The following is a 27,954-nucleotide window of genomic DNA, read 5'->3' as shown; positions in this document are numbered from 1 at the left end:
CATCATATAGTCGTCACATACGAGTAGAGAAAACACTGTTTCTGACACATACCTGGAAAAGAAAACACCATCGGTTATACACGAGCTCCATCTGGGCTCACTGAAGGCCCAAAACCACAGACCCTCTTACCCCCCCCCCCCAACCCCACCCCCAGGCACCTTTGTCATCCATCAGCCACAGAAACACACAGCTACAACAAAAGCCTGAGGCACCAGCTCAGATTCAGCTTGTTCCTCCCAAACACGTTCTCACACCACGAAGACAGGAAGTGAGATCTCCCCGCACATATAAAGGGCACCAACATTTAACCTCAAGAGAGTAGTATGAGTAGAAGCCAGAATAAGCGTCTAAAAAGTTGGGAATGATGAATCTTTAAGTGTAGCAATTGACATTCACTTTGAGCCGTCAGCCGGTTCTCCATTTTTTTTTTTTTGCATGTTTCAATACAAATAAACTCACTCACAGGCAGTGGAAATTTAACTGTATATCATGGCAGTGTAACTTAAAATACTTGCAGGCTTCTGGAAAGCAGCTTGGTGCCAGGACGACATGGCAACACAAACACAAAAGGTCCCTTATGTCTTTGTGGTATAGCAAGGACATACCAGAAAGACATCAATTATGGCATGTTTTCTTTATGCCTCACACTGGCAATGCAAAACCTTCCGGCTTCTGGTTTCAAAACACTGAAGACTCCTTATATTGTACAGATGATCGAGAACCTTAAAACCACTTTTAGGAGACATCTGTTGGAACTGAAACACTCTCATTAAATTAAAATAGTGGCGGTTTTTATAATCACTATTATGAGAGAGCTTTGTCAGTTATGGGAACAGTTATGGTGAACAAAACAATGAATTAAAAAAGGGCCCATAAACTGTATTAAGACTTGAAATGTCAGTAAAAAATATCCCAAATATTCCAACACAAATCCTGGTAAAACAGGGCTGCACAGTTTATTATATTGCAATATTAATTCCTACAGTAAATGATGGTGTATTGACACACTTATTACATGTATAATGTTCCCTATAAATATTGTAAAGCTTTCAAATTTTAAGCCATAACGTTGCAGCCCTGTGAACTATCCCTAGATGAACAATACAGCTACTCTGTTGTCATTGAATCACCCTTAAACACGTGAGATGGTACGAGCAAAGATAGACAACTTTGTACACAATTATCATTCACAATCTCTCACATTTATCCCTGGTCCTGCTTTAAATCGCACAGTGTGGCGTTGGATACCCTACAGACACAAATCACTGAGAGGTAAGACTATCAGCGAGGGAGACAGAGGTTTGAATGTGTTGGACTGGTTTGTAAAGGCGCCTGCGACGCAGGAAAATGGAATGATGTGCAGTTTGTTTTTTTATTTTTTTGGAATGTAAGTTAGAAATAAAAAAAAGTCCTGGCTGTGTGTACATGAGTGTGAGTGTATAGACATAACGCATGATGCTGCCTGCTCTCTCACTGCTTCCAACACAAACAGGCTATGACTTCTTCCTGATGCCTTCACAGAAAAAACCCCAAAAGAAAACAAACAAAAGAAAAAATTAAATATCGCTCAAGGATTATGGTGTGAGTTAGACTGGAGGTGCATAATTTCCTCCACGAAGCAGAGAAGAGAGAGACATTAAAAACAGCCGTAGAGAGCCCTCGTGTTTTACACATATACATAAAAAAAATTGAAAGGTCACATTATGAATATTTAAAGGTTTAAATAATTATAATAATTAAAAACATGGAGACAGGAGCTCTTTGAGAGCAGGTCAGCTGCTGCTGTTCTCTGGCCAACAGCACAGCAGGAATAAATATATATATTCATATACGCCAAATAGAGAAGAGCAAAGTAACTTAACCGGGAAACAGTTTCAAACTGATACCTTTTATAGCTCTCTCTTTCCCTCCTCTAAGCAGCTGTTGTGCACACCTAAAAACACAAGAGAGGACGACCCGCAAGCGACCAGTCCAGAGCTGGAACATCTTCATCTTGTGTTTGTTCTCCTGTGAATGTCTTTTTCTTCTTCCTGTCAGCAGCGGTCAGCTTCCTCTCAGTGCCCCCCCGCCCCCTCCTCTTATGTCCGAGTCCCTCCTTCTAATCAGTGGTGAGGAGGCTGGGCGGCAGGGAGGGGCACGGGGAGAGAGAGAGGGAGGTGGGGTGGGGGCGGTTGGAGAACAGAGGGAGGGAGAGCTGCCTGAAATGTAGGCCAAAGCGGTGGTGGGCGTTTCCATGGAAACAGTGTTCACAGCAGTCAGTGACATCATCAGTACAGGGAGAGGCGACTGGGTGAGGAGGGAGGGGGAGGAGGGTGGGGGCGGCAAGGGGTGCAACAAAAATGCGTCCTGATTGGCTTGGACTTAGACACGGTTCTCTCCGCCCACTCTGGTCCTCCGCAACATCCTGAGGTAAAGACAAAGACAGCACACCATGTCTGGAATCTTCTATGGTTACCAAACTCGATGCAAAAACCCCAAAACAACACGTCACACACCTACCTTCTGTTCTGCGGGTCCATGTGGTCCAACAGTGCCTCCTGGGGCACCCTGAAGTCCTCTATAGGAGACTGGTAGCGAGATTCAAAGGAGCCCTCCCTCCCTCTGTAGGCCATGGCCTGCGCTGGCGACTGGGGCAGAGGAGACATGTTGGAGGAAGTCGAGGACACTGAGCTCAGATCCCCCAAACGTTCCCGTCCGACTTGAGCTGATGCGGCCACTGATGTGGCCCCAATGGCGAGGAACGGGCTCAGAACCTCTCCATTTTCATCCTGAGAGTGGGAGGAAGGAGAGGACAAAAAATGAGGAAAAGCCAGATGACTGACACATCAAAATCTCAACTCTAGGATACTCAATTGCTCATGAAGCTTATGGGATGTGTTCAAATGTTTGAGTGCATCTTAAAATGACACTCAAATAACTATTGAACACTGAAAGAGTTATTAGTCAGTATCACTGCTTCTGCTATCCATACTGGTCATTAAGTGTTAAAGACACCAAATCCACAGTCCTTGTTCTGTGCAAAAATACACCCTGAAGTTCAGTTTAAGCTAATATGAGGCTTCATCTGTCACTTAGTCAAATTAAATTGGTATTTACAGTAGTTACAGTCTTTATAGTACAATATTGCCTCTTTTTGTCCCCTCATACACTGGAATAGCATTAGAAAAGGATATCTTCATCCTAGTAAGAACTGGAGGAACAATTACAGCAACCAGCAAGTTTCAGTGTACATTACAGTGTTCGGTTTTTAAAGTATAGGTTCACTATTTTTCAAGTCCATCCTGATCAATAGTCATGTTCTCAAAAGAACATTGATCTGTTTTTCTTACTGTGATCATTCCTCTTTCCATACTGGCCTCTACTTAGAAGATTCCTTCATAATGCGCTTTCAATGTAAGTGATGGGCGACTGCAGCCCTCCTTCCCTGTAAAACTTTATTTGAAGTTAATGTGAAGCTTCAGCCAACCAAATCAAGTGCCAAGTTCCCTCTTTTTGTTACGATCCTTTGACTGCAGTTGAACAGACTAAATACTGTCTGCAGAGACATAAAGAAGGAATTTTATAAAATTAAACTGCGGATAGATCCACATTATTTGATTAACTCAAGATTGCTGAGGCCTCATTTTATCCTCAGATAAACTTTTAATACATTTTTGTTCAAAACCTCATCACTTACACTGTAAGTACATTAAAAAGGTATCTTCTAATGGTCTGTATGAACAGGAGGAATGATTAAAGCTAGAAAAATGTGTCTTCTTTTGGACACCTGACTGTTGTTTTTAGACAGACATGAACTGTAAACCCATCCTTTAAGAACAATCCCCACTGATTAACTATGTATAGGTTCATTTCAAGAGGTGATGATTGTATATATTAATATATATTTTTTCTCTTATGAGGTTTTGTTGCATGTAGAGTTAGTTGATAGTGAAGACATCAAATGCAGCAGTTTCAAAAAGGCTCAGTAAAGTGCAGCAGTTTACCCGTCCTCTGATTATGTCCATGTGGACTAACAATGAAGCCAACTCCAGATCCTCATTGTAGCTGTTCTTCAGAGGTACTGACCGGTAACCTGGTGTCATACAACAGAAAGAGGCAGAGTACGGAGAAGCTGTTAGTACTGTCCAGGTACTCAACAAGATTTTAGGTCATTTTTTGGTTCTTATTCATTAAAACACACTTGCTGAAAACTTATTCAGATACCACCCTGTTTTGCGTACCTGTCTTCAGGCTGTGGATGGGGAACGTGGCCTGAGCCAGGAAGTTTTGGTCGTTGAACATGTCGATCTCATAGACCACAAAACGCAAGAAGGCAAAGTCAGAGTTGCACACTGTGAATTCGAACGGCTTTCGGGGCCACGTGGGGTTCAGACCGTTATCAGCTGCAGTGGAAAAAACAAGACGGGTAGAGAAAGATGAGACATGTTTATTACGTATCCAGTGCTAGTGCAGTTACTGTAATTACATTATATTCCAAAGTAACAACAGTGAGAAGGTCTGCTGAAAACGTTCAGTAATTACATTACAGTTGCAGACTTCATCACAGTGTAACTCCATGAATTTTGGCATGATAACACAACAAACTGAATTAAAACCTGTGTCCAAATGTCAAGGACAATTGTTTTGGCATAACTCACTCTCTTTTTGCTGGAAGAAACACAAAGCAGGACGGATGAACATAAAAAAAAGTACAAAATGGAAAAGGAAACTGTAAACCCACTAATTTAAATTTATGTCTCATAAAAACATGACTACCATATAAGTTGTGTTTGGGTCAGAAACAGCTGTCTGTAGCAGAAAACTCCAAAAGTAATCTACTGACCTAATTATGAAAACATGGCCACATTAAACTAGTGGTAAAAGAACCTTGTTCCTGTACTGTATAATGGTGAGAATGCATCAACCTCTGCTAAACAGGCTTCACTTTATTATGTTGGGATGCTCTGCGTTTGAAAGTAAAACAATAAATAGAGATTATATAATGAAAGGAATGCAGACAAAGTGAAAAAGATACTGGCAACAGTTAAGGTAAGTTAAAAAATGTGTAAAGTTAAAATAAATATCTTTAATTAGCAATTGTCACTGATCCTTGACTACAATGATTTACAATATTAGGAAAATAAATATTGGGTTTTTTTTTTCCTGTGTTAACATTTCCCACCACACAAAAGTACAGCATGTGGAAAAATATGTTAAATAAAGCCACAAAACAATTCCTTAATGTTTATTTTTTTTGGCCAAAACCAGACCATAAATTCCGATGAGAACTATGCCAGAAGTATCTTCATAGTATAGAATGGTTCCCTATTGTATTCCCACACGTTGCTAAGTTGTTTGTACAACTTCCTGTTTTTCTAGGACCAGACAGGAAATTACATGCGGGTGATGTATCCAGTAAACACCAACTACCCATTCCTTCAGTTTTGGCACACTACTCCCTCTGGGTTTAAAAAAAAAACAAAAACAAAAAACAGAGCAGCTCTCACCTTCTGAGTCAGTTTTTTGCTTGGCACTGTCATAATCCGCACCACACACCTCGATCTCGATCAGAGGACAAACTATGCCTCGTCCATGCTTGGGCAGGTGCCGGGCGCCCAAAACCTTCATACGTGAAGAAAAAGAATAATACAAGGAAACTCCTTTAGATCTCCTCAGTCACTCGTTTCAGCCCATGAATATAAAATGATTCTCACTTTACTGTACCTCTATCTGTAGAGTGACTTGTTCAAGGCCTCGTAGCGTGTGACGATCAAAAGGATCAAAGTTATCGTCCCTCATGATGGGCGGCTGAAGGACATAGCCGCTCTTTCCATTCAGCATGAACAGAGCCTGGTTCATCTGCATGGGCTTGTCTGTATGTGATTGAAGAGAAAACTAGGTTAAAAAAAAAAAAGTTCTTCTGTCTACGCTGTTAAATTGTTATCAAAGACAGTAGATACCTGCTGTCTGGAAGTTGAGCGCTACCAGCTGGGACCCACAGAGCCACATGGGCAGAGGGTCGTAGTTAGAGGAGTCTAGTCTCTGGCCTCTGGGGTAGATCCTGGACAGCTGTAGGCGATTGTACTGCAGGAACTTCTTTCCCTTGATCTTGTTGACGTACTTCTCTGCCTTGGTCTCAGGAAAAGATGACATGTCCCGGAAACAGGCTCGCTCTGTGCCAATTTCTGCAGGAGGCAGGGAGAGAGGACAGACCTGACGTACCTGTATTTGTTTGGGCTACTTTTATTATGTCACTGATTGTTGTTGTTGAAAATTTGTCACTTCTAGTGAACGTATGCAATCCTTACTGTCTTCATCAAACGGCACAGGCCTACAGTAGATGACCAGTTCCGATAACTCCAGTGCAATCTTCTTTCTCCTCTCCATCATCTTCCCCTCCTCCAGCTCCACAAAGAGAGACACAACTTTAATATAACACCAAGAGTGGAACACATCACTTCTTAGTTTGTATCTTCACAAAATTAAGTATGACACCGAAGCTTTGGTTGTGCTGAGCAAGATTGTGGTGAGGTCTGAGTCAATAGAATGGGATTACTGACAAATACCATTTACGTGCACTTTTCAGTATTATAGAGCAAACACCAGTCATGACTGGCCCATTGAGCATGAGAATGGTGTGAGTCTTTGCCTGGGTTTCTTGCCAGCCGAGTGATATACATACCTTGGCCTCTGAGGTCATAGTGACCTCGCGGATCTTGACCACCCACTCCTTCAGTTCGTCTGGGCTGCTTGCAGCGACGTCCAGCACTGTGCCCGACCGCATGGCAGTATTCGGCACCAGTGAGAAGACGTGAGGCCTGCTGCCTTTCCCATCAGTGCGCACGACTGCAGAGAAAAAAGGGTTAGTTCAACTTCAACTGAACTTTTTAACTGGATCACAGTTAAAACATTTTAAATGTGATACGATCTGAATTTGATTGCATCTCTATAAATGACTTGAAGCTGCAATAAAATAGTAACACAATCACAACACAATCACAAAAAATAAAACAAATAGGAATAGTGTGAGATAAGAAGAGATAACATGATGGTTTGTCTGAGCTTCACTCACAGCTGGGTTTGGCTTAAATTTATCCTGAATAAAAGCCAATGTGCCTTTTTTCCATCAAACTACGAATTTACCACTAAAACCTTTCCCCCTGTTTCAGCCTCTTGGTCCACTATGATCTGATTGGACATACTTCACAAAGAAAAGGTCAGAGGGAAACAGCATTACAGTTCAAGTAATCTGAACTTCTAGCACAGCAGTGAGGTGTAAAATCCATGTACACAGCATTACTGCCTCAAGGTTTAGCACCATCACTTTCAGGAAACAAGCACCTAAACTCTTGCAATTCTGCTGGTGATCATGTGCAGTACACCTTAGATCAAAAGTGTACATAAAGATATAATTAGACTGTTTCCATACTACCACTAGATGGAGCCAAAGAACCAGCAGCAAAGAAATGGGCTACGGTATTAACTGTGGTTAGCAGAGGCCATAACAATGCATGACAGCATGTGCCAACACTAATGGGTGTGTATTGACTGCACTATAGGATGTCAATGAAACACCAGACACAGCTGAGAAAAAAGCAAAAGTTCTAATAAAATCAAACGAGGAAGAATAAATAATACGTGACTGATAATGGACAAATAAACAGCAAAGCAAGTGTTGCCTGTGTCCTTCTGAAATTAAAAACAAAGAGTGCAGAGAAGATGTGCATCCCTGCAACAGCGACAGCAGGAGGATACACTTTGACAAGGTGACTGCTGGCTCTGCAGCCCTGCAGCACAGAGTAGAACAGGAAATGGAGGGGCCACTCACCAATCTGACAGGAAGAGACATCCACACTTCCTCTCAGCAGATCTCCCAGAGGGCTGTTCTCTGTCATCTCCTGCTTTACAGAGAAGAGGGGGGATCAGGAAATAAGATAACCTATAATCCACACTGCACATGCAACTGTGTGACAGTGAATAATAGACAGATGAGTGATCAGGCTGATCCTGAGGTCCAACCTCCCTGTGGAGGAGGCAGGTGCACTCATTTCTTTTGAAATATACAAATAAGTAGTTATAGCTCTTCAGTTTGTGGGTTTTGATCCTTACAGTTCTGTCAGGCTCCGCCGCTGATGGACTGATCTCCTCCACGTAGTTAGCAGGAAACCAAAACTGCTTCTTTCCTCCACAGTCACCCTTCCACCTGGGAGAAAGAGAAATGTGAACACGTTAAGAAGGAGTGTGGCCTTAAAATGTCAATATAAGTGTACAGTTTTTCATTCTCTCATTTCACAAATAGGATTGTCTAAAAGGACAATTAAGAGCTCCTTCCTGAATGAATGTTATGCAGGTCACTCACCATCCTCCTTCCTGTTTGTCCACATTAGAGATGATAGCGTTCTTTGTGAAGGAGAGCTCATCGTCTCTTTGGGCTTTGTACTCGTACATGGCTTTCACCGTGCACTAAAAAGACAGAAGGTTACGGATATATTTACTGTTTTTACTTCAGGCAAGTCCAAACTGTCCTAAATGACACTTCTCCACAGTGGACACTCACCTTAAATGTAGGCATTTGGTTGGCCTCCACATAAAAGCCTGGATTCCTGCCCTCATACAGTGACCCGTAGTCTGGCTCCTGTTGGATGACAGATTGTGTGTTAATAAGTCATAGCAAAAAAACAGTGTCATATTTTTTTCTGATTGGTACTCACAGCAGTGCCTATTTTCTCCAGTGTGTCCTCATTGATGGGATAGCGCAGCTTCATTTTGCGGTACAGAGGGTGTTTCTCATAGTAGCTGATAAGATCTACAAGGCTGTCAAACTCAGAAGTGCCCAGCACCACAGTCTGACCTTCCTGCTGCACGCGACAGTGCTTAATTTTACCCTCAGCCCTGTGAAGAGACATGATGTGAATCACTTAAAGTCTTCCTCTACACTAGAGCTGCAACTAACTTATTTTCATTGTTGATTAATCTGTTGTCAAAACATGATGAAAAATATCTATCACTGTATTCCAAAGCCCAAGATTTAACCTAAAATGTCTTGTTTTGTCCAAACCAACAGTCCACAACCCAAACATATTCAGTTTACTATCTTTACAGACTAAGGTAACCAGAAAACATTCACAATAAAGAAGCTGAAACTATCTTATCTTAAGAAATGACTCAAACGGATTATCAAAATAGTTGGTCATACATTTTCTGTCGATCAACTAATTGATTAACCGAGTTACCTGAAGGAGATGGCGTATGAGTTTGCTTCTATCCTCTTCCTGACAAGGAAAGCACCGTCACGAGGAACCCTCATCAGCATGTTCTCTGCATGGCTCCTTGAGAGGGTGGCATGGTACCACCTGAAACAAATAACGAAACATACAAACTTAATTGCAGGGACACATTGTTGACTTCTTCACTTCACACCTCACCCTTGTTCACGCTAAATGAGGATGTCAGCTACAGATCTGCAATGTGTGGTTATAAAAGGTTATTTAGAGACTCACTCTTTGCTCTCGTGTGCATTGGTCTGAGGCACGGGCTCAGTGAGCTTCATCTCAAACTCGTTGCAGCGCAGCGCCACCTGCTGGTAGTGGGTAATTAGGGCAAACAGAGTGTCGAACACCAGGTTGTCAGTCAGGTAGAACTTTGGGCTGCCTGCCTCTTGACGGGAATGAATACGACAGTGCTGAACGCGCCCTGAACGCCTGGTGCAGAGATGGAGAAGATGCAAAAAAAAAGAGAAGGTAAGAGATAAAAACATTTGTATAAAATTGTTTAGGGGTCATTATGACTACACAGTGTACGCTTGGTCTTTCTGAAAACACTGGGCCCCTTGTTATAGCATCGATAGCATCTATGCATTGTTTCCATACACAGTTCATGCAGATCCCACGCATTAACAGACGGTGTTCAATCAATATTAGAGATATTGACATTGATTGATCCGCCAGTGTGTCACTTTTGACTTTGCATGTAACGTTACACAACACCCAGCGTGACAACAAGTCTCCTGACAGATAAGAGTTTGCCACAACAGCACTCAGTATGCTATAGATAAGACTGCATACACTCAACAACTAAGTTTCCATAAACATCGATCATGATCAAATCACATTAATATTAGAGCTGCAACCTTTTTGTTATTGGTTCATCTGCTAACTATTTTCTCAAATTAATCTTTTAGTCCATAAAATGTCAAAGTTTACATATTCAAAAATGTTCAAATTAATTCAACCCAAAGTCCAAAATCCCCAGAATATTAAGAATACAAAAATTTGCAGCAATTAATCACATTTTACAGTAAAACTTCAAATCGGAAAAAATGACTGAAACAATGATTCAATGATATAGGACTCTGCTAATTACAAAAAGAGACTAAAAATGACTACTAACAGTAAATGTAAGAATAATATTCCCAATCAATTTTAGGGGTTACTATGAATTACCATTCAGTTAAACTGCATTCAATGTCCACTTCCCATCATTACCATAAATCTAATGTATATTAAATCTAATGTATATTAAATGGGTGTCATTTTACTCAATTATGCTTTTGGTTTTGTATTTCACAAAATTATCAACATTTTAAAAACCTTGTCCATGTATCTCATTACTACCAAACAAATTCAGCTGATGTCTGTGTAAGATGATTACCAGAAGGACAGCGTGTAGTCTCCCACAAAGGTTTCGCTCTCTCGGACCAGGAAGGAGCCATCAGGAGCTCCAGTCTCCAGGCAGTACTCAGACAGGAGCCTTTCTGCTATCTGCCGTCCATCCCGTCCTGCGCCCAACTTCCCATGGAACCATTTCTCTGTCACATGCTGGTCCATACCGTTGGCCACCTGGGAGATGAGGAGGAGGAGGAGGAAGATGCTTTTAAACTCAGCAATCACAATTGTCACCTCATACACACAAGCCAAACCAAACCATCTAACCAATAAACTGTGCATGTAATGATTTAAAGATTTTTTTTAAAACCTGCAAAAGGCATTCGCCAATCCTAGCAAAAAAATAATGCATTTTTTATAACATATGTGGATTAAGGCTATCCTGTTTGAGCACTGCCATTCAAGGTTTATATCAGCAGCGAATCAGGCCTACTAACCTCTCTGTGCTCCTCTTCGTCATCGTTACCCTGGTTATTGGAGGTCTCTTCTGAGTAATAGATCTTACTGCTGGTCAGGACAAAGAAATGAGGGTACCACTCCTGAGGGGAGAGAGAGAGAAAGAGAGAGAGTTTGTTAAAATATTTAGAGGATCCATGTGTCGCACTGAAAAGTGGTCCAAAAAAGGCAAGAAAGTGCCCCCTTTTAAACTATTTCATCATTTAAAACACTAAAAAAGCAGTTCATGAATCAAGGCCTAGTTCTAAAAAGAAGCAGGACCCAGTTATGACTTGCTGTTGAATGTTTAACAGAAGAGAACCAAAAACACTGACACTGAAGAACAGGGATAATGCACAAATGGCATATAAGCTACTTCACTGCATCATATTTCAAGATGAGCCTTCTCCCTCAGGCAGCATCCAGAATCCAGTTAGCATGCTTACATGGTTGATGGGGTCCTCCAGGTACAGGATGCCATTTTTGATGGAGTTGCTGATATCGTTTTCTGAGTAGGGAGTGGAAGTGGACACCTCCTCGTAGGCACTGCCTTCTGCAAGCTTCTTATGCTGCAGCATGTGAGAGGAGAAAAGGGTATACAGTCAGAAACATTACACTATCAGAACACTGTATGTTAAATGTCTAGTCACACTTATGCCTAAAAAAAAAAGAACATCAGGTTGGTTCCTGACCTTGATGAGGATTTTCCTCTTGAGCTGGTGGGGTGAGGGCAGGCCATCTGCTGCGATATCCACCGCCTTGGTCAGCAGCATTTCTCCAAACACCTTCTTAAAGTGAGTGGCCATATTCCTCTGCTGGACAATACTACAGTGATCCTCAATGGACAGGATGATGGGATAGCTGTGGAGGGATTCAAACTTAAGAAATGCAACTTCACAGAAAATCCTTCTCCACATAGACGTGATTTTCTTATCTTATTTTCTCACGCACTAGAATGAATAAGCCAATGCAGCCAGTAGGAATTGTTTCATCTGATATTTCTCAATGTGTGTTGTCTCTTTATCTTTGTCATCTCTTATCCCTTTCATCATCTTATTGCCACTGATGGCTGTAAAAAGAAATTGTGTGGGCAGCGCGTGTGGAGACTCACTCAGATGTGACGAAAGCGTGCTCCTTGATGGTGGTCAAGACATCGCAGAACTTGATCTTTGTTGTGAGGGTGTGCCCGTGGTAGATGACTGGCATTCCATCTGGACCATCCCAACAGTCCACTGAAAATAAACACGCATCATTTCATGTACTGTACTGTCTAGAAAAGTATGCATGGGTGTACAGTCAAAGAATTTGACCTTTGAACCTTGAGGACACACAAGTTTGTTTACTTTTCTAAAAGGTAAGTGACTCTTTATCTCACTCTCAACCTGTTCTATTCATAGAAACCTGCTTGACAAGACAGTGGTTTAAAAGTGTTAAGTAACACTGTTGTATAATAGTGTGTGAATGTGTTTGTGAATGTGTTTGTGAGTGTGTGTGTGTGTGTGTAAGGGTATGTGTAAGGGTGTGGTGGCTAATTTAAAAATAGAATAGAAGGATAAGAAAAGAGGGTAAGACAGTTAATTACGAGGCTGAAAGTCAAATGGTGGTGATTTACTGTACGTGGGGACAAACACTATATGTATGTGTGTGTGTGTGTGTTTGTTTACCCACATTCAATACAGCGGCAGCCCATCCTCAGACAGCGAGCGTAAGCCTCCAGGGACGACTCACTGGAAAACTGGTCTCCAGTCAGGTAACTAAAAATAAGCATGTAACGTCAGAGCCACACAAGAAAAAACAACACACTCATATCTAAAATATTTTTTGAAAAAGGATTCACACGCAAAGGACTGCACCATACAGACACACGCACACGCACACACACACTTTCTCTGGTGGTAGCACAAAAACAGTGATACTGTTATATCAAAAAAGGATTGTTTTCTTTTGTTGACTGGAGTAAACACTTGTTCCGCATTCAGTCAGTCAATTCAAACTTAATCAAAGCAACATAGGAAGTTTTCGTTCCGCTGCTCCAATGAGTATTGTTTCATATCTAGTACAGAAGGTTATCATTTCAGCTGCCTTTCACACACTTTTCAATAGGAGTGAAAATACGTTTTCCTGCAAAATACTGGCTTGCATCTGATTCTGGAGCATAATTGTTCAATTATACACTTTTATCTGATGTATGAGGTCAGTTCAAAAGGCCCTCTGGCAAGAGAAGATGCCAGGCTTCAATGTTCCCAAGGACCAACAACAAGTGGGTGAAACTTGGCATTTTGAAATATGTGCATGAAAGCTTCAGACTTCATCCTTACGTGTTGTGCGAAGAGGAGATCCAGTAGTGGGACAGGGGATTGTTCATGTTCTCAGGATACACTTGGTCCAGGGTGCAATCCCAGATGGTGTTCTCTTTGGAGAACAAGTACGTCAGGAACTACACAGAGGAGGAGAAAGCAGTGAAGATGAGGCTTAACCCAAATGTAAAGACTTTGCCTCACATGCAGACACTTTTTGCAGACTTAATTCAAAGCAACATGGATGTGAAGATGTAAAACAAAAATTACTTACTGCTCATTAGTAACTAGTCATTTTAATGACTTTGTATACTTATATATATTTTCACATCTTTTTTTCCCTTCTTTGTTTAAGTAAGGTATGCATTGGAGTGTGCACTGATAAGGGCCCTTTGAGGGTTTTGTTAATGCTCATGAAAGCAGAACATTTTACTGTTTTGCAGTGCATTTCCACTTTTATTAACATCCATTTTTCTATGTAAAGAAGCAGCAGACGACACATAAATGGGTAATATCAATATCAGTGGGAACCTTTCAGACACAAGTTAAAGATGGATTAATAACTTTCATATCACTTTCATCTTGCAGATGTGATGAAAATGACCACTTTAGGCACATCATCACAGTATGTACGACTGAAGTTGGCAAGTTCAGAGAGAATATTTGGATTCAGCCTGTTTCAGAACAGTAACGATGGTATTTTCTGTCCTGTCAGGACACAAAGGATCTGAATCCTCAGCGACTCCAGCAGCACTTCACGCTGCACTCTGACCTTTAAGAGACTTCTAAGTGAGGGGTCAAAAAAAGCATGTGCCACTGCTGTCTAACATAATGTGACCTGCGGCAGACAGAGACAGTACCAGCTACTGCAGGCTGGTTTGCACCAGCTTCCTGTTGTCTTGAGTCAATCATAGCTTTATGGTGACCACAAAAAGCATTGCTTTCAGCAGAATTCTCACGTAGCGTCATAGTCAATAACCTTTTCTATCTGTGTGGGAGGAGGTGCTTTAGGCCGAGATCGTGGCTATCCATGTCAATTTCTGAGCATCTCCCACCCACATTGACATCACAGAGGGGGGGCATTGGAAAATATAACGTGAGTAAACACGTTTACATTTTTCCATTAGTGAGCAAAAACCCCCAGAAAACAGCACAAACAGACTCAAGAAAAAAGGGGGAAAAAGGAAAAGAGAAGAGATGGTGTGTGTACCTCGTCTTGCTGGAAATAAGGCTGCTCCACTTCTCTCAGGGGGTCCTTTATGTAGCCGAACATAAACTCTTGAACCTTGTCTTTGTCTGTGACCCACATTTCCTGGATTCACGTAAAGCACATAGAAACACAGATGCATTAGAGCGTGCAAATAAAACAAATTTGCAGTGAGCTAGATGCCCAATAGCCTGGAGAGATTACCTTTTGAGACTCCATGAGGAAGCTTTTGAAGTCCTCTAGGGAGATTTTCTGTTCTGGTCTGTCAATGAACCTGGCAGAGAGAAAGTAATGGTTCACTTTACTGTGACGCTGCAGAGAGAGACTCACTGAGTATAGTACAGTGTTTAATTTTGGCTTACCTCTGTAGAAACGGGATCTCCATCTGAAAGATAAAGAAACATTTCAGTTAAATAATCAAAGTGTTGTCCTTACAGTGTGTGTGGTACTAGACATGAAGATGGACACAGACATCCTGTAGGGGGCTGAGTGGTTTGTCATGGGGGGCACTGAGGTCATCCATCCATTTAATCTGACCCCAGCCTGCCTGCCTGCCTGCGTGTGTGTATGCGTGTGTGTGTGTGTGTGTGTGTGTGTGTCGGTGTCCTAATGGCCTCAACCAGAGGGGTTTGGTGGGTTTTTAACTGGTCCATATTGATCTTGAAGCCATTTGAGAACACACAGATGGGGGAGGAAGGGTGCTTTGGCATCAGACGGGGTGTGCTGGGAGATGAAAGCGCTGGGACAGAGCAAAATGATTGCATAAATGTAAGCTTACATTTTTCTGAGCATCAAACATGAGGCTGCGATAGAGCTGGGCAAACTGGCTGAAGGACACGTCTCCGTTCCTCAACTCAGAGTCCTATAAAATGAGCAAAAAGAGAGAATGCAAAACTTAAAAAAACCCACAAATCATAAATCTTTAAGCTTCTAACAACATCATACTGAAAGGGAAGTGGGCAAGGAGCTGGAGTGGAAGCAGGACTGTGATAAGTAGAAGGAGGTTACCGGAAGTTTCTCTCGGAGGAACTTCATGTTGGGCACCCTGTAGTTGACCTGGCTCAGCATGCTCTTCAGATCCTTACAGGATATCCTAAACATATACACAGGTTTCGTTGGAAAATAAAAACACAAACAAACATGGATACGCACGTAGACTAATGCAAGAAGACTACCAGCTTGTACACGTAGACACTGTTGTTGTGTCATTTTTTTATATTTCTTTATTTACAGGCACCCTTAAAAACCCTCAGACATTTTGGCTTTACTTTTACTACAACAGCCTGGAATTTTGGCCAGGGGAAGACAATACCCCCACCAGAGCTACAAAGGCTTGCTCTTTCGTCTAGGATGTAACAGACAAACATCTCTGTGCATCTCCCCCATCCTCTGCAGTCTGTTTCCTGCTGCAGGAAGAGGTGCTGGTGTGTGGCTAAGAGGTTAGTTCCTTTACTACACCTCACTGTAGCTCTCTCTCTCTCAAAGACACCTAACTGCCTGATAGCTAGTCCTCCTGGTCTGGATACTCTGGGAAAGCACACAACTGCTGCAGCAAACTATTTTATGATATTTAATGATGCCTATTTCCTGTGAGGATACATTTCTAAGTCTAGCTGATTTACCTGTCTTCTCTGTTGCGATCAACGGCGTAGAACTGCTTGCGTAACCACCTAAAAAAGAGAATTAAGACATTTTAATGCATTAAAAATGTGGTTATTAATAAATGCACCACCCCTTCAGTAGCTAAAGCTTTGGATATGGTGTGTATCCACGTGTTTCATTTACCTCTCTATCTGGAGCGGTGTCGGAGACTTCAGTGTGTCAGCCACAAGCCAGTTTAACCCTTTCACCCACATGGTCATCTCCTCATCAGACGTTGCTGAGGGCAAAGCGACACGTGATTAAATACAAATATTGTCATATAATAAATTCAAACTCCTTCATCAGGTTCTTTTGGTACTGTGATAAGTTGTATTTACTGATAAAAATGAGACATATACAAAAAAACTAACAGGTGATAAACACAAAAAAAAGAAAGCTGGAAATAAAAGCAATATCTGAATGTACATAAGCTGCTCTCTGTGTGTGTTTGTACCTGCCAGGCTGAGGGATTTAAGGCGAAACTCGGTGCCATACAGAATGACAAAACAGTGAGCCTGGTCCAGCCGCGCTGCCGAGTCCTCCACATAGCGCTCAAAGTCCCGTGACTTCTGTCCAGGACGGATCTCCTTGATTTCTCGAATGTCAACTGGTGAGACAGACACACAAACAACAGTTAGTTTAACACAGAACCACCATTCCAGCTCCACACACATATAAAGCTGTGCCCAGTAGAACTAGTAGGGCAATGCATATAGAACTGAAGTCATGATCACGACATAGACCAATATACAGCAAATATCATGTAAAATAATCTAAATTATGTTCAATAGAGCTGCAACTCATGATATGTTTTATGATTTTATTCATCCATATGTTTTCTCCATTAATTGATTAGTTCTTATCGATAAAACGTGAGAAAATACTGAAAAATGCCTGTTAGAATTTCCCACAGCCCATGTTGATAATTTCAAATGTCTTGTTTTGTCCAACCAGCAGCTCAAAACAAAAAGATCTTCTGTCACAGAAGAAAATCATACAAATCTCAAACATGAAACAATGAAGCCAGGATCATTTACATTAAAAAAACAAACCAAAAACACTAAAATGATATGTCATCAATCCGAATACTTCTTAATATTACTTATACTACTTAATAGTAATTTGCTGCTGATCGATCAATCAACTACTCATTGTGGCTCTAATGTTTAATGCCCCAAACTGTTGCACTTCATATCAGTCAAAACTCTATGTGTTAAAAATGCACTATTTGCTTGGAAATATTAATTTAGATGAAAGAATTTTATAAAATGGTTACACAATATGATCATAATATCATTGAATGATCTTCTGACAGACCAAAACACAGGCCAGACCTAGACTAGACACTGCGTCTGAGAGAGTTTAAAGCCCCTTGACCACATAAAACAGCAAAGCGGACGCCATGATCTAAACCACACACACATACAGTAAAAGAATATGGTAGAAAGATATTGTTAAGTCGTCATTTCATAGGTTGTGATGAAGCTACCGACCCCAAATTAACCTTTGTTTGCCTTTCACCACTGAACTCAACCAAAACCACCTATTACTTATATGCAAACTAGAGAGTCTTGAGCCAGTCACACAAACCTGCTTGTGAGGGGACGAGTCGGGTCTGCGAGTGACAGTAAAACAGAGATTTCACAACTTACAGAAATGGTATTCTAGTGTTCCAGCAAGAATGCTTGTAATGACTTTAATAATTGAGTTTAAAAAGGGCACTGATACAGCCTATATAATATGACCTGTATAATATATATCTTCAAAACTGGACTGATGAAAAAACCCCTGCATAGGCTTTTATATAAGATTGCTTCATCTTCAGGAATGAACATCTGGAAAAAAAAAGACCTGGTAAAATTTTGTCTTGACTCCATTAACGAGCAGTCTGAAATTTTTACGAGTGTGTAGGCTGTGAAATAGCTCAACAGGTTCCTATCAGTATTGTATTAGCAGCAGTTAAAGAGCTAGGGATTCTCCTGCTAAATACACACTCACACTCACACTCACACACACACACACACACACTTCTTTCAGCTCCTGCTCCTCTTCCTGCCCCCGAACCACACATCCTGTGCTTTTGTCGCCTACACACCACATCTGTGCTTGCATATAGGTGAGCATGTGCAAGTTCATTTCTCAAGCATTAAAAAAAAAAAAAAAAAAAGTATGTCGTCTTCTCTTCTCCGCAGAATTTAACCAAGCCGCTCTCTCTGATCATACATCATATCTCAGTTTACTTTACACGCTACATAGGCCAGCAGACTTCCGCTGAGAGCAAGGCGGCTCTGACAGGATGATTTGTTAGACAACACTTTTAGTCATTTTAGTCAAAATATTTGGAGGCTGCCTCAGACAGATGCAGGAAATAAAGAGATAGCCAGAGGTGTAACCTTAGCAAAGGAGATGAGAGGAGGTATCCTGCAACACACTCCCACACTTCCTCCAGCGCTCCGTTCAGCCTTCCACATTATTTCCAACACTTCTCACCAGGGCTGGGCCATACTTTTCAACACTAACACTGGAGTTCAGGACTAAATATGTTCTCAATACTGTACTTTGATAAACGTAGTTTCAACAAGAGAAGATCAAGTTTTATATTAAATGTCTAAACAAGCAGCCATACAAAAACTTTATCTTAAAAAGTATAGTTTGGTGCTGAAACATTTGATTACTCATTTAAATTCTCAAGAAAACACGTCAAACACTTGCAGATTCAGTTTCTGTGAGAATTTGCTGGGGTTTTTTTCTGTTGAATATCATTGTACACAACATAAAATTAAATATCTTTGGGTTTTGGATCACTGGTAAGGGAAAACTATGTGAAAATGTCACCTTTGTGATGTGTTTGACACTTTAGAGACAATTGTCAAAAGATTAATTAACAATAAAAGTAATTAATAGTTTAAGCCCTTATACAGACTAAAATTGTGAATATGTAGATTTAATAAACTATCTGATTATGTAAACAACATAAAAAAGTGAGGAGGCTTTCATTGCCAGCCTACGTTGTTTGACAGTTTTCAGTCAGTAACAAAACAAGACGAGGTGTGTATGAAATGCTAGAGGGCTGTTAAAGACCCGGTGAAATGAAAATGACATTTTCCCCTCTTCTAATCCTCTGTCCGTGTGTTAACTGTTTAGTTATCTCTTGTTATATGCCAATAATACATGGAAAAAAAAAAAAAAAATTAATATCAAAATTCTTGACTGTCGTCTTACTGTAAAAACGTATCCAATCAAATGCAACTTTGGTTTGTAGCAATCATATGAAGCCACACGTTATAATAGCTAACAGACCAATATGGAGAGAAATGAGACGAGATGTGAGTTTAGACATCAGTAAAACAACGTGGCTGAGATCTAATTGATTCATCTCTCCCTCGTCCTCCTCATCTAACAGATTTGGGTGTGTGTGTGTGTGTGTGTGTGAAGTCTGCAATTCTCTGTAGTTCTGTTTCTCTCTGCTAAACTTGCTAAGCCCCCCGTACACTTACACGCTTACACCGCTGACTGTCCCGCATTGGGCTGACTGATGGTGTAACTTCACTCATCACAGTCAGTGAGACATGGACATTCATGATTGTAGGGCTGGGGCTGCTGTTGCGTTGCATCTAAAAAGAGGTTTGATCGATATCCGGCCCTACTCTACGTTCTGTTCAATTTAATAACCTTCATCACATATTCCATTAGTTAGATGCATTAGATGCACAACAGAGGCTATTAGTTGAATTCTGCACAGGAAACAAAAACACTGAAAAATAATTATGTTCCAATTTCCAAATCTTGTAATTGTGATATGTATAAATAAGTACAGTATTTTACATATTTGAGCACAGAATAACTAACAAGCTTCGAAACAAAAACTGAAGCTGTCCATTAGTCCTGCTTTCAGATTTACAGAGTGACTGAGCATCCTGTTGCAGAGTGCACCCCCGCCTCAGCTGACCCACATCAGCTCCTTTAATATCACAGTGGATAAAGTTAAGTCGAGGACTTTCCCCCTGACAAATAACTGTCATGCTGCTCCACGATTTCTGTTTCCTCTTTTCAACACATTGTTAACAGATGGAGTCAGCTGTGGAGGTTGTTTTCTGACAGCAAACTGATTTCTACAACAATGTTTTCATACACACATAAAACCAGATGCTGATTGTGAAACCCCCGTCGCTGCCTGTGAGTTCATGTCCCGCTAATTTGTTGGTATTTGTCTCATATATAAAAACGGGCTGACAACCAAGTGTGTGACTAAAATAAAAAATAAAATAAAATAAAGAAATGGAGCAGTGTGTCAGCTATGAATGACATCACACGTCTGGGGTGAGAAAGCATGTGTCTCCTTTGCGGGAGGTATGGAAAAAGCAGGTCAGAGTGATGACAGTTTCCACAGACGTGTGCAGGTAATTCCAGTCATATTTACATTACTGAAAACAACAACTATTCTTTACAAGGTTCATTCCCCAAAAAATTTCCCAGACACAACTAACGTCATCTCATGCAGGTCAACATGGACTCATCCAGGATCGTGACTATGATTTAAATAAAATGCACAGAAAATGTTTAAAAAGGGATGTATTATGAGAAGCTAACTTCTCGGTGCTTGTGTGTACATATTTGAGTCTCTGATGAGCCTACTGACACACAAACTGTGAAATATGATCACCCAGTCAGTTTGTTGTGGGCTGGCTTGTTCTGTACTGTTGAGATTCAACATACCGTTTAGATTTGATGCCCCTTCTTAAGTCATTTGGGACTGAAATAGTACAACTGCCTGCATCCATGCCTTTATCTGAGTCTCCACTCACTACATTTCCTGAGGTCTGCCATGACCGGGTAAACTAAGCTAAGATCTGAACATGTGTGTGTATTGCAGGGCTGGACTGAGGGACAAAGCTTGAAAGGCAGCTAACTCTGAAGGAGAGAGTCAGGAAGCAGGAGCTGCGTCACTGTTGCTGAGGTCTCATCTTTTGGATGAATAAACACCCAATCTGCTCTGATCCGGAGCAGTTTACCAGCAGGAAGAGTTTACTTTTTTAACTTTTGAGATTAAGATGATTTATCTGCAAACTGGCTTCTCAAGTTAGTAGCTAAGTCAATAAGTTAACATTGGAGTCACACACCACCTCAGCTGCTGTCAATAATAAATAATAAATACCTGAAATGCCAGGTTATAACATTTTTAAGTTACACAGAATATAGATATCCATGTGTACTAACAATAATGTTTCTGATGTATTTAGACGTCATTCTGAGAGTGACTGGAGCAGTGATAATGTTAGCATAGCTCTGATCGATCTGAACCCCCTTCAGAAGATAAACATTTTAAAACTTGCGTTATTTCGGCATCCATTTAATCAATTCATAAAATCACAGCAAAGTCTGAGTTTGTTTTGTGTTAATTCAGGCTGAGCTTCTTTAATATCACTGCCCATGTTGGAGTTGCCGCCTGTTGTTGCTCGCTGGCTGTTTAGAGGTAAATAAACATAAATGATCCCGTGGTCAAACTAATGCAAGTAACTCAAGGTATTTGGTGCATTTGCTGCACTGCACAACCATGTTTCTGCGGGTTTTAGGCTCAACAGTTGCCATGGTAGCCCGTTTGAGTGCCCCCTCTTCTGCGGGCTGTGCAAGCACTCAAACCGGGCGTTATGAACATATCTGTTTGGACAGGATGTGAGGGTTGCTGCATGTCAGATACATTTTATTAAGACTTCTAAGAACTGAAGCAAATTCTTTAAATAACCTGTGACAATTGCTCATTCACACCTACTGAAACATATGCCACACGGCAAAAGTTCACCATACCCCTCTGACAACTTGAATAACCTCACATCTGTGGGCTCAGTGCACTATTCAAATTAGATGAACTAGTTTTACAGATTCCAATGTGAATCTTCAAATGTCTTGCTTTGATAAAGATATTCAGTTTATAATGATCTAAAACAGGATAAACACAGCAAATATCCACAATGAAAAGCTTTCTTTAGCTTTAAAAATGTAAATTTATTAGCAAAACAGTTGCTTTTTATTTATCTGTCAATCCACTAATCATTTCAACTCAAATTCTAATAATAATGAACACCACAGATTACCATAACTACAATGTTAGGGGGTAACTAGTTACATGTAACGCAATACGTAATTTAATTACAAAACAAATGTAACTGTAATCCATTACAGTTACATAACAGTTCCAAAATCTACATGAACCAATAAATACATTTTCAAGTGAGATTTAAATCTAGCTTTATAAGAAAGTATCTCCTTTATACATCATGTCAGTATCCATGAAAAACCTGAGCTTAGGTTTTGGTGGGCTTAATGGGCACACTTACCCCAAGAGTTGTAAACATTTGCTAGAAAATCAAATGAAATAAGTTACATTACTTTGATTAACTAATTGAAGTAGTTAAATTACTTATTTCCTGTAATATGTAACCTTTATAACTACCAATTATTAGTTCATGTATGTGCATCGTCCTCCTGTGATGTTAGCAGATCTACTCTGAACCACTCAGAGTTATTAACACAGTGTAAAAAAAAGTTTGTTGTCTGTCAAAGGCCTACAGCAAGAGTGAATGTGACTGAGAACTGATTTACTGTTGGGTTAGGGTTAGGTTGTGGCAAAGAAGAATAAGATACATCGACACAGACCCACATTCAAACTGGCTGCGTGTAAGTCATTATTCATCGTAGGTCATCATGTGTATCTGTTACATTTAAACCTGAGAAGGAGTTCAATACGTTACATGCTTGTTATGTAACTGTGAAAACACTTTGTTCTTTTGCAATATTTTGTTCAGTGCTACATGTTCTGTGGCAATATGAATAAAAATCTTCTAACAAGGTATTTTATTATTGTGATATTAAAATATATCATGATATGGTACATTTCCTGAGAAATACTGTACTGTTTAAAAAGGGACAAATACCACTGTGGACATAAAGTAGCAAAGTCAAATTAAACCTGCATCCGTAAGACCCCCACTTAAGTGCTTTTGAGCAAAGCTTGTAAACATGAAAGGATCTTATGCTACAGGGCACTCCAAGAACTGAGATGAGACGTTAAATCATCGACACATGGAGGTTCATTCATAAATATCTAAAAACTGGCTCGAGGATGATAAAAAAGTAGCAAAATGATGTGTCACATTGGAACAGGCTTATGATTCACGTTGAAGTAGCTTTGTTATCAGTCACATACTCAGAAACCTACTCCCAAAGATGGTTTGTACGATTTGTGATATTTCGCAACAGACTCCCGAACTACATGCATATGTAAAATCTCAAGTAGTGTTTGGGCAGATATCTTTACTTGAAAAGACAACACAAGCAAAGACAACATGGTATTTGTGTCATTCACTGCACGTATATCTTACCAGTCTGCAACCATTCTGCAAGACCACATCCTGCATGTGGCATCAGCATGTAATTGCATCACACAATTGATGTATGAGTGTTTGATTTATGTCATTTGGCTAGCAGCATGCAACGAGCATCTTTATAGAAATTATTCAGTCAAACAAGAAATCTAAAGAAGAAAAAAAAAAAAGAAATCAATTGGAGAGAGAGAGAGAGAGAATGTGCCAAACAGGTCTCAGCGTTTTATATTTAGCAACAAGCTAAAGTGCCGTTTCCACAGTTAATGGACATAATTCTCTCTATGCCATTGATAAGGGGGTATATAAGGCGGGCCAAATTGTTCCCAAATGATCACACGCTTCCAGTAAAAACGCTCATATTCTATTTCTGTACATTTATGAGCCGCCTAGGCCGATTTCACCTCTCCAGGAGTACAGGAGTATCAAATTGCAGCAATGAGCTCATGTGTGTATGAAGCCTTTCATTGCAGGGAAGATGTGTGTAAAAAAGAAAAGAAAGAAAAAAAAACCCTGAGCCTGTCATCGTGTGTGTGTGTGTGTGTGTGTGTGCGCGTGTGTGTTCGTGTTCTTTTTGCTGCATCCGGAGCAGAGTGCAGCTGTGCACAAGGCATCCTGCTACCCGAGAGACAGACGACTAAACGACACACTGAAGGCCTGCGTGGCCACAGATACACTGGTTTGTTGAACATTAACCTGTATGTCAGCCTTCCTGGTAAATTACAGAATATTCCTATTAATAAAACGGTTCCACAAATGGTTCCTTCTTCTTGTGGTCAACCCCAAAGAAAAGGGTCATTACGTCATGATACCTGTATACATTGTTGTAATGCTCTGCTTGGTGCAAGACTTCGGTGTCAGCTCCATTGAAGCCTATGGTAGATGCACGGAGAAGCACACTAAAAACACTACATATCTACATTGTATGACCTTTGATGAAGAAATGTTTCTACCAGAATGAAAGGAGAAACACTTCAGAAAATACTGACTGATTTTTCCAAAAGGGTGCAGTCACTTATTTGCTGTTGGTCTCCAAATATCATTACAGGCATACTTTACAGGGCTCATGGTGTGTCAAATTAAATGGAAATTAATGAAATAATCTCTGCTGTGATAAAAAAAAAATGAACACCTGGGATGTAAACCCATTTGTCTGGTGCCCTGCTGAAGCTAATCTAGCTAACCCGGTCACTGTATCAAAAACTGTAGATTGTGTTACTTTACGTTAGCTAAGGGGCTCGGAGTTTATTTAGTTAGGATACCATCACAGTTTAGCTAACTAGTAAGTTAGCTAAACTGTGATAGTACAATAGTAGTAGTAGTAGTACTGATAGTACTAATGTTAGTAAACATTAGTCTATTATTAACCTCAACCATTAATGCATAAAAAGCTTCAGTTTGTATAAATGTAGCACAACTTTAACGCAAATAAATGATTGAATTTACATATAAATCAATCTACCTTGAAACATGAAACATTTGCTAAATAACAATACACCGAAATACCAGAGGCGCCACCACCCTCACTGATAACCTGTTAAACTGAGAGTGTAGAGATGATGAAGTGTTCACCACTATGCTAACTGCATTGACAGCTTTCAATTGTGACACCAATGAGTGTTAATGTGCTATACAGCGATGTAATGAGCCTTCCTTCTTTTATAACAGCCATGGTCATGTGCCTGAGATGTGATTCAACTACTTATAGAAAGCAAAGATTGCTCCAAAATGCACACCTGCTCTGTCCTGTATTATTTACATTCTGCAAAATAAAAGGAAAAATTGTACTTTTGAAAATGAATGAGCAGTCCAGTCATCTTTTTCCAATGCAGGCACTACTGAAGGACTTCAGGCGACTCACATAACAACCCAGATCCGACTCATTTGAGCAAAACTAAGTACATTTACAGGGACTAATCAGAGCTGAAATAAAAAGGATAAGGATATGAACAGACAAAAATCTAAATTTGTACGTAGTAAAATTGTTGTTTAACTTGAGCGCTGTCTTTTCGCGGTCTACATCGCACCAAAAAAAAAAAAATCAGGTTACCACACTGTTCGGAGTAAAACCAACAGATAATCCATATGCATGTTTCACTTTCAATTTAACATCTCTAATCCTTGTTTCTCTGAAATGTCTTGCATATAGATAGATATCTTGTGAAAGCACCGCCAGTCTCCCATCGAACTTGTCACATTACCAATATTATATTTCATTTCGCCCAGGCCCTCAACTTGTGTTTTGAAAACTGACTTGTTGTCAATCATGACTGACACCACTTGTCAGTTGTTTACAATCCTGCCACGTCACGTCACGTCACGTTATGTCACGTTATGTCCACACCCAATTTCTTTTGTGAGCCTCACTTTGTAGTTTTCATATTTCTGAATGTATGTACACAAACCAGTTCTTGCAAGGACACTGTCGCATTTAAAATGAGCACTCAGGAGCAGCACTATCTGTGTGTGTGTGTGTGTGTGTGTGTGTGTGTGTGTGTGTGTGTGTGTGTAAAGCTACTCACTCTCTCCTTCTATTTTATCCGTGCCCCGAGTCCAGATAATTGTCCTGGTCTCAAGCTTGACTTGAAATGTCCTTCTCTCTGGTCGCTGGGACTTCTTAGAATAAAACAGTGTCAGTACTGTGCCCAGCTCCAGGTCTCGGTACAGGTTGTTCATCTCCGTGTCGTTGTCCATCCACGGGCCAGGTCCGTTGGAAAAGAAGCCTGTGGTCCCAGCCATGTTCACTTCCCCTGTTTGTTATCCGTTTCCTCTCAGAACAATCTGCTCAGTCCAGGCCTAGACAGGGATACCTACAGCAGGAGGAGAAGGGGGTGGGTGGGAGATGGAGGAGAAACCCATGAAACAACAATTCCCAGAGGACTTCTAGTGTGTCTGTCCTGTACACACATTATAATGCAGTGAGGAGCTGAGGCTAAAAACACTGACAACTTTACTGTGTACACCATTACACACCTGCATGCTGTCAACACTGTACATTTTCCAGTATCGAAAATGTTTAAACCACTCTCATGTTCATGTTTAAATACAGTATCTAGTTTAAAGCTTCTCCTACCTATATTTTTAACATATATGTGAAATATAAATATGAGTAGTATGAAATATGGCCATTCCCAAATAGTGAATAAAAGTGAGATTTTACACAAATTCATGAAAAACCTCCAAACATAAAACGCTGACATTAAAAGATACACAAAACCCCCCCCAAAAAATATTACTATATATTGCATACTGTTTAATTCATATGCTTTGTTTAATACCATTCAATGTTTATTGTGTCGTAAATAATTATGGTTCTTTTTATGTTTTGTACGTGTCCTGAAAATGTCCCAACCTACAGAATAAGTACATAATACGGAACTAAATTAGCGCGCGCACACACACACACAATATAATCTATTAAATCTGTAAAAGAAAAGTGGACACGATCATTTAAAGAGATTATACAAGAGTACTATATGTTGGTTCAGTTTCACCATTTCCTGACATATGTGGACGTATTGATTTTTCTATATGGGTAAGGTTACTCTCAGTATTGAGTAACACAGGAGCAGGACTGTGATTTATGATTAACACTGATGTAAATAAATGACAGCTGGACAGACTGGAAAACGTGTTGATTAAGTTAATCACACCGGATAACTTTCACTCAGACAATGATTTCAGCTTTAATCCAGCCAGAGGAGAAATCTAATTTAGACTTGATTTCTCAAACTGCCAACAGGCCCGTAACCTGCTGCAGTCCCGGTCCCGGTGGAAAACAAAGTTTCCTTTGGATACAAGAAGCAAAGAAGGCATCACATTTTTTTAGGAGGGGAGGAGGGGGGGGGGTACAACTGGTGGCGAATGGCAGCAGAGTGGGATAACAGTGTAACAAGAAACGTCTGGTTATTTTCACAGCGTGGAAACGGGGCCGGTGTGTGCTAGCATTCCGCTGGGCCAAAGGAACAACCGAGGTTAGTTTCACCCCACCGGGAGAGAAAAAAGCCCAGGTACCAGCAGCGTTTCTACCCCTCCATACCCGCTCTGTTTTTTTTTAGAGAAAATCAACTGGAAAACAACACGTCGCAAGGGGCTGCTGTGTTGTACCTACCGCCGCAATCTCGGCCCGACCGCACATCTCCTACGGCTTACGAGGCTGCTCTTCTCTCCTCTCTCTTCTCTCCTCTCTCCCGTCGTTTTTCTCCTTCTCCGTGTCTTCCCCCCTGCTCCCCGTGTTTTTCCGTGATTAAATCATGGCTAGGCCCTGGTAAAAAAGCGCTGTGGTCCCGACGACAACAATCCCCGTTTCCTCTTCTCCCCTCCGGCCGTCCATAGAGAGGCACAGGCAAGA

The 27,954-nt window shown here is 40.7% G+C and overlaps 1 protein-coding gene across 3 annotated transcripts; it reads right to left on the bottom strand.

The window, feature by feature from the left end:
- Positions 1 to 164: 164 nt before the first annotated feature.
- plcg1 (phospholipase C, gamma 1) lies at positions 165 to 27,954 on the bottom strand. Of its 3 annotated transcripts, none has more exons than XM_053317504.1 (33): positions 27,715 to 27,954; positions 26,126 to 26,413; positions 16,679 to 16,831; positions 16,369 to 16,462; positions 16,206 to 16,253; positions 15,592 to 15,676; positions 15,362 to 15,445; positions 14,946 to 14,968; positions 14,788 to 14,857; positions 14,587 to 14,688; positions 13,398 to 13,516; positions 12,748 to 12,833; positions 12,191 to 12,311; positions 11,772 to 11,940; positions 11,526 to 11,648; positions 11,082 to 11,183; positions 10,631 to 10,818; positions 9,481 to 9,681; positions 9,214 to 9,333; positions 8,692 to 8,872; positions 8,538 to 8,615; positions 8,340 to 8,443; positions 8,090 to 8,183; positions 7,809 to 7,881; positions 6,663 to 6,826; positions 6,289 to 6,385; positions 5,941 to 6,165; positions 5,705 to 5,853; positions 5,488 to 5,602; positions 4,222 to 4,383; positions 3,985 to 4,073; positions 2,497 to 2,769; positions 165 to 2,405 (listed from the first exon to the last, which is right to left on the bottom strand). In XM_053317504.1, exons 2-32 carry the CDS (start codon positions 26,340 to 26,342, stop codon positions 2,497 to 2,499), a joined length of 3,909 nt encoding a protein of 1,302 aa, XP_053173479.1. In that variant the 5' UTR covers positions 26,343 to 26,413; positions 27,715 to 27,954; the 3' UTR covers positions 165 to 2,405. The 3 variants fall into 3 exon arrangements, with proteins under 3 accessions (XP_053173479.1, XP_053173477.1, XP_053173478.1); XM_053317502.1 differs by having other exon boundaries at positions 2,501 to 2,769; XM_053317503.1 differs by having other exon boundaries at positions 2,501 to 2,769; positions 7,809 to 7,878.

Source organism: Scomber japonicus, chromosome 4, assembly GCF_027409825.1.
Source record: "Scomber japonicus isolate fScoJap1 chromosome 4, fScoJap1.pri, whole genome shotgun sequence".
NCBI lineage: Eukaryota > Metazoa > Chordata > Actinopteri > Scombriformes > Scombridae > Scomber > Scomber japonicus.
This window is presented reverse-complemented; position numbering and strand designations above follow the sequence as displayed.